This window comes from Pleurodeles waltl, chromosome 11, assembly GCF_031143425.1.
Source record: "Pleurodeles waltl isolate 20211129_DDA chromosome 11, aPleWal1.hap1.20221129, whole genome shotgun sequence".
Taxonomy (NCBI): domain Eukaryota; kingdom Metazoa; phylum Chordata; class Amphibia; order Caudata; family Salamandridae; genus Pleurodeles; species Pleurodeles waltl.
This window is the reverse complement of record NC_090450.1, coordinates 946,064,436-946,080,915: the sequence shown is the minus strand read 5'-3', so window position 1 is coordinate 946,080,915 and position 16,480 is coordinate 946,064,436. Positions and strand designations below refer to the sequence as shown.

The window sequence follows — 16,480 nt, the reverse complement described above, 5'->3', positions numbered from 1 at the left end:
ACAATGCGAACATTCACCCCCAGTCACAAAGATCTGGGTTTGATCCACTGTTTTTTAGCCCACCACGCCACCCCAGTTTGGAACCAGCCATATGCAAATCAGTCTTGACCCTGCTCCCCATGGGAAAAGTCCAGCCTTAACTGCCAGGCCAGGTCCACCCTAGACAGGAAACAAGCATCCTGGGAGCAGTTTCGGGGTATCACACCTCATCAGCCAGGCTAGCTTGAATCCAGTGGTACAGTGAGCACGGGACCCATGTCTGGGCATACCCTTCCCACTTAGGGCAACAAAAGCAAAAAGAACAGATGATGGACGGAATGCTGAAGAATACAAACATTGAACCCCAGTCCCAAAGATCTGGGTTTAATCCATCGCTTTTTTGCCCACCACGCCACCCCAGTATGGTATGGCCTGCTATTGTTTAGTATGGTCTGTCATTGTATGGTATGTCCTGCCTTTGTACAGTACTGTATGAAGATGGTATGGCCTTTTAATGTATAGTATGAGATGGTACGGTGTCTATTACCTGTCATTGTATAGTATGGCATTGTCTATCATAGAACTGTCTAGTCTTGTATGGTATTGCATGGCCTGTCATAGTATAATCAGACCCTAAAGGATTTTGCAATTTGTGAAATTCCTGCAATATTAGTGAAATCCCGAGATGCCCGCTTGTTTCAACTCGATGGCCGCAAAAAGTAGAAACAACCTACATTCCCCCATGACATTTGTTTTTGTTGCTTCCGTGTTTAGAGAAAATGCCACCTTAACATTGCTGTGCACACAGTACTTAATAACCTGCCTCTGCATACCTCCAGTGCAGTGAAGCCTTGGTGCATTCAGGTGGAACAGGTGTCTGTTTCTCTTTTATGTGTGTTCTTTTAGCAGCCTGCCCGAGTAGCCAAAAGACAGGTACACAGATATGTTCCCTGCAATTTTATTCCCTCTTCATTCTCGTATCACTACTTTATGTTATCAAAGCTTGGCCGGACAACAGCAGGTAGGTTTCTTCTTCCCGGGGAGAGTCATGCAGCATGACGTCGCCGCTGGTTGCATTTAGGCCGTGAGAGGTGATGCTGTTCGTCAGGATTGAGTGCATATGTGCACTCTTCTTGTCCATACAGTGCTACAGTGGTACAATGAATATATAAACAATGGTGCATTATTATAAATGCACCAAGGTGGTTGTGAGGTGAACTGGCCAGTTGGTAAATATGGAGAGTTTCTGAAAATCAACGAACTGTGGGCAAGAGGGGTCATGTTTCACAAAATATGCCTGATTCTGCCCAAGCCCCTCAAACACTGGGAGAGGTACTTGTCTGCCTGCAATTCATTTCATCAATCTTTAGGCCAGGGCAGCCAGTTTTGAATAGTTTTGTCTTGCTTGAACGTTGGGGATAAAGTCATTCTTTACAGGTAGGTGTTGCTTCTGTTAAATTTACTGGTTTTACCTGCTCTATAGATTTTCACCCAAGAGAGTTCACCCCAGGGTACCACTGTTAATCTGCACTTGTGGGGTGAATCATGAGTTGCTGTCTTTGACTGTGTGGTTTCTAGCTTGTTTGGATAAGTGCATGTTTTCTACATGTTTTCATTAATATATTGTTCACTCGCTAGGTTTAACTTATTTGAAATGGGCTGTCATTATACAGTATGGTATGGTCTGTCATTTTATAAATGGGCTGTAATTGCACAGTATGATATATTATGTTATGGTATGGTTTGCCTTGTGATTATATATTATGGTCTGGCGTTTTGTATAATATGGTGTAATATGAAGATGGTATGGCCTGTTATTGTAGTACAGCATGCTATGGCCTGTCACTGTACAGTATGGTCTGTTACGGAGTAGTATGGGATGGTACATTGCACTGTATGGTAAGGCACTGTATTGCCCATCATTGTGTAGTATGGTATGGGTGGTCACTGTATAGTATACTATGGCCCGTCATTGTACGGTATGGTATGGTATGTCATTGTGTAGTATGGTATTGCATGCCAAGTCATTGTATAGCATGGTATGGTATGGCTTGTCATTGTATATTATGGTATAGTATGGTCTGCAATTATATAGTATGGCACGGCCGGTCATTGTATAGTATGTCATATGTATGGGATGATCTGTCATAATATAAAATGGTATGGTCTGGTATTGTATAGTATGGCTTGGATTGTCATTCTGTGGTACGGTCCGTCTCTGTAAAGTATGGGATGGTATGGCCTCTCATTGTATATTGTGGTATGTCTTCTCATGCATAGCATGGTAAGGCTTGTTACTGTGTAGTGTGGTATGGCCTGTCTCTGTACAGTATGGCACAGTATGGTATGACTATGGCATGGTCTGTTATTTTATAATATGTGATGGAAGGTCTTTGTACAGTATGGGATGGTTTGTTATCACATAGTATGGTATGGCCTGGTACTGTATAGTATGGTATGGCCTGGTACTGTATAGTATGGTATGGACTGACACTGTAAAGAACAGTATGACCTTTTCTGTATAGTATGGTAAGGCCTGTCATTATATAGCATTCTGTGCTATGGTTTGCCATTGCATTATGGCTTGTAATTGTACAGTATGATATGGTTTGTCATTGTATTGTATGGGATGGTATAGTATGACCTGTCATTGTATAGTACGGCATGGTTTGTCATTTTATAGTATGGTAACGGTATGGTATGGCTCGTCACTGAATAATATGGTATAGCTTGACACTGTATAGTATGGTATTGCCAGTCATAAGGTATTGTATGGCCTGTAATTGTATAGTATTGTATGCTACATCCCCTCATTGTATTAAGGCTTGTAATTGTATAGTATGGTAAGGTTTGTCATAGCATGGCCTGTCATTGTATAACATGTTATGTTTTGCTATGTGTACTTGTAAAGAATGCTATTACCCTCGAGGATATCCTGGCATTGAGTGGGTGTGTGCGCTTATCTCTAGCTATAGTAGATTGGTTAACTGAAAAGCCAGGACTTCAGCTTCTTGCAGAATTCAAGAAGAGAGGAGGGTTTTGATGTGGAGAGGGAAGTATTTCCACACTTTAGAAGTGACGCAAAAGTAAGTTTGTCCTCCTCTTTTCTTTTTTTGCGTATGAGTGTGATGTTGGCGAGTAGAAGTCCTGCCGAGGTGTCTGGATGGTTGGTGGAAGGAGATGCAACTGTTCTAGTAGGTGAGGGCTGAGTCGTGGAGTGCCTCAAATGTGTGTGTGAGGAGTTTGAGTGAAGCCTGTTTGTGTATTAGAAGACAGTGTATTTCTCTGAGGTGTGGTGTAATGTGATTTCTGTGAGGGAGGTTGAGGATGAGCCTGGCTGCTGAGTTCTGGATGGTTTGTAGTCTTCTATTGAGTTGCTTGATGATCCCAGCGTACAGGGTGTCTGTTCCCATAGTCCTGCTTGCTGGTGACTAGGGTGCGAGTGACTGTTTTTCTTGTGTTGTTTGGGAGCCATTTGAATATATTCCTCAGCAGCTTTAAGGTGTGGAAGTAGGATGCAGTAACGGTGTTGACTAACACTGTTATGTCAAGTTTGCGATTAATGATTATTCTAGGGTTCCTGGCGTGGGTTCTGGGTGAAGGTCAAAGTTCGGCAGACGACCAGTTACAATCCAATGGGCAAGGTGTTTTTTGCCAAAGAGCACTACTTCTGTCTTCTTTGTGTTGAGCTTGAGACAGCTGGTATTCAGGTAGTGAATTTGTTTCTTGTGTTGGGGGTCTTGTCTGAGAGGGAGTGTTTGAACTGTGTGTTGTCTGCATACGAGAGGATGTTGATGCCATGTTTGCGGGGATGACATTGGTCAGAGAGGTAATGTATGTGTTGAAGCGGTGGGCCTGAGTGATGAACCCTGAGGGACTCTGCAGAATGAGTGTGCGAGCATCCGAGGAGTAAGGTGCCAGGCTGACAGCCTGTGTTCTATTCGTTAAGAAGGAGCAGATCCAGCAGAGAGCAGGTACTTGGATGCCAATCTCATACTGGCACCTGATGAGGATGGGTGTAAGACCATGTCAAATGCTGCGGAGAGGTTCAGGAGAATGAGGGCTGTCACATGTCTATAAAGGATCGTGCATATGTTTTTGGTTGTAACAATGACAGCTGCTTCTGTACTTACTGTGGTTGGGCCTGAATCCAGACTGTGTTGCATTGAGGAGCTGGTGGTTGCGGAGTTGGATGGTGAGACATTGGTTAATTAGCTTCTCTAAGCCTTTGCAGGGTATGGTAGGAGGGAGACGGGTCTATAGTGGGAAAGCGGGGCTGGGTCAGCAGATGGTTTCTTCAGCAGTGACATGATGGTGGCATGTTCCCAGGAATGTGATGGAGTCAATAGAGGGATTGAGGATGGGTGTTAGTGCTTCACTGATTGGTGGATGGTCCCCAAATGGATGGTTTTCATGGTAGCAGCAATTTCGACAGTGGTGACAGCATGCCACGAGGTCGGCATTCGTTCATCAGCCGTGATGGGAAGTTGGGTTGCAACAGGGTCCATTTAAGGGTCGAAATTGCTGTATATGGTGGCAATTATTTTTACAGAAGAGTTCTGAGAGCCTGTTGCAAAGGATCTGTGTGGGGGTGATGTTGCTGGAGGTAGCAGGAGGCATTGTGAAATCTTTGATGATGGGGATGATTTCCTTAATGCTATAAGTGCTGGAGTTGATGCTATATGCCAGAGCTGTATGTTTGGCATTTCATATCTCCTGGTGGTGGCGTTTTGGGTATAATATGGTCTATCACTGTATAGTGTAATAATGGTATTGTATGGTATAACCTGTCACTTTATAGATTGGTATGATTTGTCACTGAATATTCTGGCTTGTCCTTGTATAGAATATTATGGCTGGTAATTGTATGGTATAGCTGGTCACTGTATTTGTATGGTATGGAATGGCCTGTCATTGTATATTATGGTATAGTATGTGATGGCATGTCATTGTATAGTAAGGCATGGGCGGCATTGGATGGTTTTGTACGGCCTGTCACTGTATGTTCTGGTGTGGCCTGTCATTGCATAGCATGGAATGGCCTTTTTTTTATCTCAAACCCTCTTGCGTATTTTGTAGCAGCCTGTTTTCTATTGTGTGCAATGCAAGTTTAAAATAATGACTTACTTTTTCACAATGCTTTGTGTCACAGGCTGGGACCTTGAAGCACTAAGCATTCACAAGTCACTATTCTCGACTGTACTAACCAGCATTCAATTCTGTGGTTCTGGTTACAGACAGAGACCTCTGCAGTGCATAGAGGTTTGATAATGTACGATAATAGTGCATTTCGTAATGATTAATTTAACTTGCATTTATTTTTCATTTAAGCAGTGTGTTATTTTATACGAGTTACCTGATGGTGCAAGACCAAAAAAAAGTTACAGGATATTTTGTCTTTTTAGCCACGCCTTTCATCCCGCCCCCACTCCCATTTGCGCTAAATATCACAGTTCTCATACTCTTTAAGGCACTTTGACTGCTGCCCTTGGGTGCTACTGGAAGTTGCCCTTTGCTGCTATGGCTTAAGCAGTGACCCTCGGGTTGTATGATACGGAAACGCGAATGACGTAAATAAGACAAGACCAAAGGTCACCTGCATCCTACTGCCAATCAATAGCGTCAATCTGCAGATCTAGGTTGGCTGCTGGTTCGAGTCGTAAGCAGATAAATAAGTTGATCAATCACAAATGCAAACAATTTAGGGCAAAGCAAGCAAAATAACTATTACAGCGGCCTCCTGATACTAAATCCTAGGGAGCAGCTGCCTTACCACAGCCTTTGCTACCCCTCCCTTGACAGCCATCAGTGGTTTTTGTGTGTGTGTGTGGGGGGGGGGGGGGAGGGTGTTGGAGTAATATTCTAATGTTGACAGAACACGCCGCCATTCCGTCGCTATCTTCCAGTGTCTTCATGATGGAGCCCCGAAGCTGACAGTTTTAAATCAGCATTGATGGCTCTCAACGTCTCAAAGGGGCTTTAACCACATTTCTGTTTTCTATTAGATTTTTTTCAAATGACATGTTTAATGTTATCCAAAAATAGAAATGGTTCCTCCATTAATGCATGCTTAAAAAAAAATTGAGAGATTAATTTATCTCAGGTGAAGTGTTGCGGCAGAGATCAGTGTTTACGAATAGTCAGGGGGGTTGAAGAAATCGATTTTCGCAAGCCGTATTTATTAATTACCCGTCCCCCACTGGGGCTGGGACGCTTCAGCTTGCAAAAGCAGTTTCCTAGCCCACGGTGCGCAGCGGTCGCAGCACTAGGCCCGCTGTGGGCCCTCGCGGAGGGAAGGCGCGTGCTCGGAGTATCGCCGCAGCCAGGTGCTGATGCCGGGCCATGGACCCTTGCCTGGGGCTGATAAGGGCCCAGCGCGAGCAACGCTGCGCCAGGCACGCACGCGGGGGGTGAGAAAACGCAATCAGCGCGGCGCAGCACGTCACGTCCGAGGCGGAGGGTGGCATCTGCGCGGCACGCTACGTGACACACAACACGCCGCCCTCCAGCCTGGCACGCGACATAACGCGCCGTCCTTTCGCCAACAACACACAGCAACGTCATCAGTGAAGGCGCGCAGATTAAACGCCCAGGTTACCAACAGGTGAACCAAATCTATTGCCGTAATCTAATCCGCGCCCCCACATAGGTTGGCAGCAATAACTAAAAATGGAAGCACTGCAAAAAAAAAAAAGAGGGGGGTGGGGGGTTCAAGGTCGTTGAATGTAGCACTGTTCACGCTTATTTTGGTGACAGATCCACGAAGCTTTGTCCGCTGCGATAAGGGAGGTAAGATAGATTCTGGAGTTCTTGGACCTTGATTCACCTCAAGAGACCAAAGGCGCTTTTTGTAAACTACGGGCCTGGTTGTAGTAAGGGGGAAGAGGGCCCGTGGGAGGCGAGGTGTGATCCTGTTTCCGGGGCAAACTCCTGTCTGTTTAGGGACCAGAATCCCAAGGTATCCGATAAGCACCGCAACCCTGCATTTCCCCCGATAAATTTTGGCAGAACAACCCTGCTTACAGTTAAAACAAAAACTGTGATTCGATAATCTTTGAATCGGTGGTTTGCGACTGCAATTCTGGCTGCAAACTACTGATGTGATTCCTCAAAGTGGCGAATGAAGCGGTGCACACATTGAGGCCGCTTTTTGCGAATGGAATCTTTGTAATATTGCCTTCGTTTAGTTTAGGGTATGTGTTAAGTAAAGTTATGAGACCTTGTCAATCTACAAATAGTGGGGGAGGGGTGAAGGAAGGGGGTAGGAAAGTAAAGGGAGAAACTGAAATATCAATGAAGAGAGGAAGGAGGCAAAATGGTTCAGAGCTGCTCAAAGTCCAGAGTAGTTAAAGGCCGATCCCCTGCGCCTCCAGGATGTGGACCAGGCGCATCAGTGCAGGCAGCAGCGGGTACAGCCTGGGTCTGTCTCAGGGGCACAAGGACAACAGCTTGTCCTTAATAAGTGGGTAGCCAGCGTATGCAGCACCAACTCAATAGTTATCTCTGGCATGGCTCAACGGTGATCAGACCGATTCGGAAGATCCAGGTAGTAAGCCACCCAAAGTAGCCGCCCCCCCCCCCGCCACCTCCCCCAGCCAGAGGTGTACCCACCTTAGCTTATGCACCAGTGCCAGCTATAGTACCATGTGCCGACTTGTGCACCTGTCCGATGAACCCAACACCAGCCCGCAACACTTGACCAAGTGTGCGCAGAAGACATGAACATTCGTACTTGCTGCCAACATCAGTACTCTGTGCCATATCATGTACCCCATGTATCATGTACCCAGCGCCACTCTCAGAAGGTAGCCGAAAAGCACAGGACAGAGCTGTGCTCACAGCTGGCATGTGTCTTGGTGACACCCTGTGTACTCACAACGAACCCAGCGCAAACCTACATACTATGCTTAAAGCATCCGTACTCCTCACCAGCGTGTGCACTCACAGCCAGCATGTGACCCAATGACACCCTGTGAGCTCACAGCCAGCATGTGGCCCAGTGTACTCAAAACGAACGCAGCGCCAAACTAACCCTGCTAAAGCATCCATACTCACCACCAGCATGTGCACTCACAGCCGATGACCCAGTGACACCACGTGTACTCCCAACTAATCCAGCGCCAACCTGCACACCCTGCTGAAGCATCTGTACTCACCACCGGCATGTGTACTCACAGCAAGCATGTGACCCATTGACACCATGTGCAGTCACAGCGAGCATGGGGCCCAATGACACCCCTTGTACTCACAGCCAGCCAGTGACATCGTGTGTACTTACAGACAACACGTGATCCAGCGACAGCCTGAGGACTCACAGTCTGCATGTGACCTAGTGACACCATGTGTACTCACAGCCCACATGTGACCCAGTGACACCGTGTACTCACAAAGAACCCAGCGCCAACCGGAATACCCTCCTAAAGCGTCTATACTCACCACCAGCAATGGTACTCACCGTCAGCGTTTGACCCAGTGACACAAAGTGTACTCACAATGAAACCAGCGCTAACATGCAAACTCTGTTAAAGCGTCCGTACTCCTCACCAGCGTGTATACTCACCGCGTGAATGTGACCAGGGGACACCCTGTGTACTCATAGTTATGTGGCTCAGTGACACCCTGTGTACTCACAAAGAACCCAGCGCTAACCTGCACACCCTGCTAAAGCATCCGTACTCGCCACGGGCATGTGTACTCACAGCCACCCTACGTGGCCCGACGCCTACCTCTGCACCAACCTGTGTACACTGCCACTTTATGCATCGCCTGCTGGTGTTCCCAGAACTGACTTGTGAGCTAGGCATAAACTCTGCAGCAGTCGGCAGAACCTGCTGCACTATGTGTACCCGCCAAGGCACCACGAGCTGGCCTGTTTAGCCGGCCAACCCTGCTCTAACTTGTATACACAGGCACTGTACGGCGAGCCGGCTGTGTACCCATCCTCTGCATGCCTACAGTGCATCCTCCTCATGGCAGACACGGACAGCCTCCCAATGCTGTCAGGCGTTTCTCAATCTATATCTGGCACGACGAATCAGTGCGTTGAAATGCTCGCCGCTGAAACATGCGGCGGCCCTGAGTCTTGCCTGGCGAACCCGCCATTTCAGAAGGAGGCCCCAGGGGGCTTAGTCTACAGCTTCCATTTCCAATGACAAAGCACAAGATGAGGCGCCCCAGCCCCCAAGCCACCGGGGCTGCAGGGGCCTGTGTTATGGCCCTGTACAGGTCCAGTTTTAATTAAAAGCTGCTCCTTTCCCACACGCTGGTGCCGGAGGAGACCAGGGCCTTGGCCATGTTTCCAGCTTTGCGCGGACGGCTCCTGTTGACATCGGAGTGTTTGATGCTGTTGCCATGGCAGCGGATGAGGACGACCCTGCGCTGCCGGAGCCCTTCTTCCAAGGGATGTTTTAAATAACTTCGGAGCCAAGAATGGACTAATCTGCAGGGGGCTGGAGGGAGGGGGCGCAGGAATGCGAGCCTTCCTCACGTTCACCCTGCGCTGTCACTCGGGACCCCTCGATCTCTCTCTGGACGCTATAATCCAGCACCCGCGCAATCAATCAGCAGCCCTCTTTCTAGAACGCCGCACCCCTCGCTTCGTCGCACCCCCATATCTAGCACCCCGATCCCTTTCATACTGCGCCGTCACGAGCACCCCATGGCCCTGGCACCATGCACTCCAGCTCCCTTCTATCTCGCACCGCTGGCTCAGACACAGCACCCTCACTCTCCAGCACGTCGATCGGTCACATCGCCCCTTTGTGGTCACTCTGCACCCCCTGATTAGTGCCCCTCCCTCTGGCCGCTCCATAGCTGTCACACAGCAGCACTCACTGTCAAGTCCACTATCCACTCTCCAGCACCCAGCAGTGTCACAGGGCACTTGGCTCCCGTCACCCCACACTCTCTGCGGGGTCTTTTCTTGGGGTCCTAAGGCGGTTGGACGTTACTGAGAGGTACCCTTCGTGGGTTTCCTTGTTTACCACTCGTGTGCCAGGGCTGTGAGTACAGCTGTGCACCAGCTGGACAACCAACTCCATACCTCTGGAAGCCTACGTGCCCGAAGGGATTTAGTCGTGCAGGCATGGTCTTCCCCAGGGGGGTCTGCAACTCAAGGCACTGCACTACCTCTGGCAATCCACAGCACGGCACCTCACAATCCACTGCACTTTACAAAACTACGCACAGCACTTTCCAATCCATAGCACTGCACCTCGCAATCCACCACCTGCATCTCACAATCTGCCCAATGCACCCCCACAATTCACCACCCTAACTCGCAAACCACAGCACTGCAATTCGAAACATTGCTAGCCAAAGCACTTCGCAAGTCACTGCACTCACCTCTAATCCACCGCACAGCACAGTCCATCGCACTGCACCTTCCAATCCACCACACAGGAACTCGTAATCCATTGCACTGAACCTTGCAATCGACTGCAGTGAAATTTTACAATCCACCACACAGCACCTAACAATGTGCTGCACTGAACCTTGTAATACGCTGCAGTGAAATTTACAAACCACCTCACAATGTGCTGCACTGAACCTTGTAATACGCTGCAGTGAAATTTACAAACCACCTCACAGCACCTCACAATGTGCTGCACTGAACATTGCAATCCAGCGCACTGAACCTGCACTTCACGCTCGTTGTGCAGCTCCAGAATCACATTACACAGCACCCAGCTCTCCTTTCCACAGCATCCCCATCTCCCACGCAGCACCCTAACAGTTGGTGACAGCACCGCGAAACTGTCATACAAAGCATCACTGTTTTATACAGCGCCCCATTCTCCGTTCGACAGCACCCGCTGCCTGTCGCCGCTTGCGAGTACTTTTCTCTGGGCCCTGGAACAGTCAGTGGTTACTGGGCAGTGTTCGCTGTGGTACTTGATCTCGTGTACCGAGTTACTCCCTTTGTAAACCTGACTCTCCAATGGCAGGCTACGGGCGCAGCCAGGCTTACAATAGGAGCTGGCTGTGAGGGCTGTTCTTGGTGTGATTTAGCAATCAGTGGTTACAAGGTAGCGTCGTCCGTGGTGGTATTTTTATTTACCAGAGTTATTCCATGGTTTTGTGTAGTACCGAGTTACTCCCCTTTGTAAACTGGACTCCCCAGGGCAGCTTGATTGCGCAGTCAGACTTGCAACAGGAGGTGGTGGTGAGGCTTGTTCCTGAGGCCTTGAAGCAAAGAGGCTGTAGGTGTTACAGTCATTTCCAGCCTGCACTGGGGCCACTGGTATTGGCGAACTACAACTGGAGAACCAAAGTACTCTCTTTCAGGTAAGAAACTCATACAGTCCGACATTACAGTCTGGGGCAAAATCTTGATGGGGCCAAGATACAAGCGCAAATATATTTATAATGTATACTGAGGAAAGGTGCGGTGCTTACAATAACTGGGATCTATAAGATCAAATGTAATCCTATGGGGAAGGATCAGAAGATCTCTGCGGGGTCTCAGTTCCCTTACTATGGCCTGGTTTACAGTGCATCACCAGTAGGACTAAAGGTGCCAGACAGAACATCACAATGTACGTAATATGCTATGATAACTCCGTCCCATGTACCAGTTTCCCAGTGATCCTGGGTACCAGGGAAGACGACCCTCCGGGGTGGATACCAGGAAGAGGACATTCCGTCACAAGTGTCACAAAGCACAGTAGTGTTTAAAGAGGTGTGTAAGTTTCCAGAACCCCGACCCTGGTTACATGCACCGCTGTGCTACTGCAGCAAAGCCGGACTGTCTCAGCGAGGAACATCTTTTTTCTAGAACTGGGGTAGCTGACGGGAAGCGAAGTAGAGATGCCCAGATCCAAATCAAGATTCCAGTATGGACTCAACAGGTATCTTTGGACCAAGCCAAGGAGTCAGATTCCTTAGGGACACTTGGTGCTGAAGACAGGAGATGAGACCAGACCAAGGTTCGTAAAGGAGTACGATGCAGAACATGGGCTCAACACTCTGGCACCAGGACAGCCAAAGATTCAGATGCCAGTTTCTACACTTGATGGTAAAGACAGGAAAAGAGGCCGTACTATGGCCCGTAAGGGTCTGCAATACAGAATATGGGTTCTAAGTTTCATAACGGTGTATGATGCAGGACATGAGCTCAATAGGTGCCTTGAGACCAAAGTAAATCAAGGATTCAGGTTCCTGTGGGTAAACTTGATGCTTAAGATGTGAGAAGAGGCCAGCCCATGTTTTGTAAGGGTGTACAATGCAGAACATGAGTTCACTCCCACCACCACTTCAGCATGTGCAGCCCCATTGCGGGCATGGGCTCAGCAGGTGCCTTGAGACCAAAGTCAGCCAAGAATTCAGATTCCTGTGGGTACACTTCATTCTTAAGATGTGTGAAGAGGCCAGGCCATAGTTGGTAAGGGTGTACGATGCAGGCTATAGGTTCACTCCAACCACTACTCCAGCATGTGCAGCCCCATTGTGGAGATGGTCACCCAAAGATTCAGATGCCAGTTTCTACACTTGATGGTAAAGACAGGAGAAGAGGCCATACTATAGCTCGTAAGGGGTTGCAATACAGAATATGGGTTCTAAGTTTCTTAAGGCTGTATGATGCATGACATGGGCTTAATAGGTGCCTTGTAACCACAGTAAATCAAGAATTCAGATTCCTGTGGGTACACTTGATGCTTAAGATGTGAGAAGAGGCCAGCCCATGTTTTGTAAGGGTGTACAATGCAGAACATGAGTTCACTCCCACCACCACTTCAGCATGTGCAGCCCCATTGCGGACATTGGCTCAGCAGGTGCCTTGAGACCAAAGTCAGACAAGAATTCAGATTCCTGTGGTGCACTTGATGCTTAAGATGTGAGAAGAGGCTGGACCATGGTTTGTAATGGTTTACGATGCAGAATGTGGGTTCACCCCACCACTCCTCCAGCATGTGCAGCCCCACTGTGGTGCAGATCGATGAAGTAGGTGTGCTGCGCTGGTCAGAAGGGGTTTAACACTTAGAGGATTTTCACTGAGTACATTCTGGAAATTTACCATCCCTCACGCAGCATCCTACACTCCCCAGCACAGCATCTCCCTCTTGCTATTCCCATGCTCTCTGACACACAGTTCCCACTATCTCTGCTCCCAATGTTTCCCTGTCCAGAACTGCTGCCCATAGGGAGCAGGTCACGTGCAGAGAAGCTATGTGTGGTAAGCTTCTAGTGGCGCGTGCAGCAGTCCACTGCATGCCGACGGACCACGTGCGCCATGATCTAAATACATTCCATGTGCACTGGGGCATGATAAAGCCATCGACACCTCAAGCTCTTAATATCCATTGCACCCAGCTATCTCTAGTAGGCGCACTGCCACCGACGTCCCATCCTTATCAGCAGCTCACTAGCTTCTGTTCTTTTTGCAACAGTGTCTCCAGACTCCAGTTTACAGACTTCTTTTTTTATCTGAGTGACCCTGGCCTCTAGTTTTTGGGCCTCGCATCGCAGTATTCCTAACCTCTAGTTTTTGCCCTCATCACATTCGTGCTAAGCACTGTGCTCTCCATCGCGCCCACACAGTCAGCGGCTCATTCCACGCCACGACCCCCTGCTCTGTCGCAAACCCGATCACTCTCTCGACAGCGCTTACTTCTGTTAGGGGACGGCTGATGATGGGCGCTAGGAAGTCAAGTGATGGCAAGTAAGGGTCATAAGAGTGGCAGATTTTGACTCCCAGGGATGAAGTAAAAGAGAAAGGGAGTGTTAATGAGGCTACATGAAAAGGCAGAGACAGTGTGCCTGACTAATGCTAACTAACATTGGTAGCGCCAATAGGTCTGGCCTTTGGGATCTATTGGCTTTGCTAATGGTTTTTGCCCAGCTGCTCAGATGCTGTGCCGCCCGGCTGAAGGAAAGAAATGCTTCAGGCAAAGCTGGCAGTGCCGCCTGGCAGCTGTGCGCACCACTCATGCGTGCGCCTACAAAATGGCACAGCAACTTCTTTCTTTCCTTTATAGTCACAGATCTGACTTGGATTGTTAACTAAAAATATTTTTGCAAAAAGCTATTTTTTTGTTTAAAGCAGGTGGGGTGGAAGAAACAAAGAGGTGGGGTGGAAGCAACACAGGTGCAGTGGGAGCAACATGGGTCAGGGGGGGGGGAAGCATGCATGGGGTGGAAGCAACAAGGAGGCGGAAGCAACACGCAGGGTGCAACTTGTAAAAGCTAATGGTCGAGGGAGAACAATGTGGATCTGGCGTGGGAAGCACCTTGGGGGCGGAAATGAACACATGGAGAAGGGAGAACTACACAGCGCAGTGCTGTCTAGCAGGGGAGACCTAAAAACGTGGTTGGGCACCAGGAGAACAGCAATTACTGGCCAAAAACCTGCCAAACTGGAGGTGCAGAGAAGCTGGAAAGAGCGTTCAAACAAAGGAGATGGGAAGGAAATTGGATTGTGGTGCAGAAGGGTGCACCACCAGGACTTCATGGGAGAGAAGGCTAGAAAATCAAGCTGTTGTATTGCATATCGTCATCTTTAAAATATGTGAAAACTGTGGCATTGGATATGAAAGTACCCAAAAAGGCTTAAGACTGTGCCCAGGTCAATGCCAGTGAGACTACTGTCTGACAGGGCGTTGGTCCATAGTGAATCAGTCTTCTGAAAGAAGCCTCACTTTCTCCAGGACTAGTCGCTTAGAGAGAGTACATTATACTCTAGATTTGGTCTCTGCTAGGTCAGGTAGAAAGGGAGGGAGAGGCGGGAGAGAGGGAGTGAGAGGGGGGAGAGAGAGAGAGAGGGGAAAGAGAGAGAGAGAGGGAGAGGGGGGAGAGAGAGAGACACACACACACCCCTCTGTTTCTGGCCTGGTCACTCAAAAGGCACCAGTACCTCCAAAGCAAATTTAAACACTCAATCCCAGTCTTTGACGCACATGGTCTTTGATGCCTGGCTTATAGCATGAATCCCAGTCTTTATCAGACCTGAGCCGTTGGAGGGAAGGGTGCAGTATCGGCAAGGGATGGTTTCAAGCCAGGAAACAAACTTTTGCAGTTTATACATACTAGAAGCTCATGCAGACAGCCTGGTCCTCAAACTGCAGAGGAGAGTTGTGCCCTGCCTGGTTCTGTTAGGTCAAATCTGGTCACCTGTAAGAAGCGCCAGTAACAATCCCCATGCCATCCTGCCTGATGGTACGAATAAGAATTCCAGCGGTTAGTGGGAGAAGAGGAGAAAAGGCATGAAACATGTCAAAGTCTGACCATCTTGAAGAAACATCAGCCTTCTTTGATCTGGCTTGATCGTACCTGATTCGGCTGCGCGCTGTTGGGGTGACTGACGCAGTGGGCGAAGAGGAGGAGAGGGAAAGCTGGGGTTGGGGGGCTCCTATGCCCATGAGTGAGGACTGTGACGCTCCATCTGTCGAACTTATGTCCCTCTTCAGTTCTTCACTGCTACGGCGAGACACTGAATGAGAAAACAAGAGAGAAGACAATTATTCACTAGAAACTCTTTGCACACATTGACACAAAGCATTCAGCAGTAAGAAGAGCCATGGAGGGCTTCACATTATGGCCCAATTTACGGAAGAGTTCATGGGTTAGGAGGAAGGAGCAGCCGCGGATTGTACCCCTTCACAGGAGTGGTCAGTAGTAAGGAGCAGCCGCTATAGGCCATTTAGACCAACAGGCAGGAATACTGCTGGCATTCTGGGGGAGGGGAGGGTTAGAAGTGTCAGAGAAAGCATGAAAACTGGCATCTTGAGGAAAAAAAGAGTGGATAGTTGCACAAATGGTTAGAGGGCCTTCTAGTGCTGACAACATTTAGAAGAAAATCCATGGTAATAGTATACCTAGGTGCTGGGAATAGTTTGCAGCCACCTTGTGCATGAGCTCTGACCACTTGAAAAATGGTGAAAGATTAGTTGACATTGATTGGAGTAATTCACTTTTAATTAAGGCCACAGTAAAGCGGCGAGAATGAACGCTGTGGCATGAACGTTAAATGTCACATGGGCATCACTACCCGTGTCCACAACCCAAATGAGTGTCTTTAAAAGCATGTCTAAAATTCTGTAATTGCAGCATGGACGGCTGATACCTCAAAGTTTTATATCAAAGAAAGCAGTTCTTACCCAGGCCTTTGTTCTTTCCCAGGGAAAGAACAAAGGCCGGGACCTGCCAAGCAGCTCTCTGGAAGGAAGGTGGGGACCATTTAGTCACTGATCAACTATTCTACTTGTAATGTGAGGGGAGGAGAGATGGGCAACACGCAGGAAGGTCCAAGATAGCTTGTTTACACTAAATAGTGCTCTGGCGTAAAAGGCGTCTCTGAAGCTGAACTTTTTCTAGACTGGCTGTGTTTCCTGACCACAAGAGGGGCTCTGCACTCAGAAACAGCTAGGAATGTTTTTCCAGTAATGAGAGAGGGAGGGAGTGAGGTTTTCCATCTTAATAGGCCTTGAAAGAGGAGCAGGAGCTCTTCACAGAGAGAAGGCATTTATTTGGACCCCATGAAAGAACTACAGAATGGCGAATTCTA

The 16,480-nt window shown here is 48.3% G+C and overlaps 1 protein-coding gene across 2 annotated transcripts in view; it reads right to left on the bottom strand.

Annotated features, from left to right (window-relative positions):
- SPECC1L (sperm antigen with calponin homology and coiled-coil domains 1 like) overlaps window positions 1–16,480 on the bottom strand; it is a 474,653-nt gene that overhangs the window by 119,570 nt on the left and 338,603 nt on the right. For both annotated transcript variants that reach the window (XM_069215113.1, XM_069215114.1), the window contains one exon: window positions 15,247–15,406. In XM_069215113.1, the coding sequence (XP_069071214.1) occupies window positions 15,247–15,406 (160 nt within the window). The remainder of the gene's footprint in view (window positions 1–15,246; window positions 15,407–16,480) is intronic.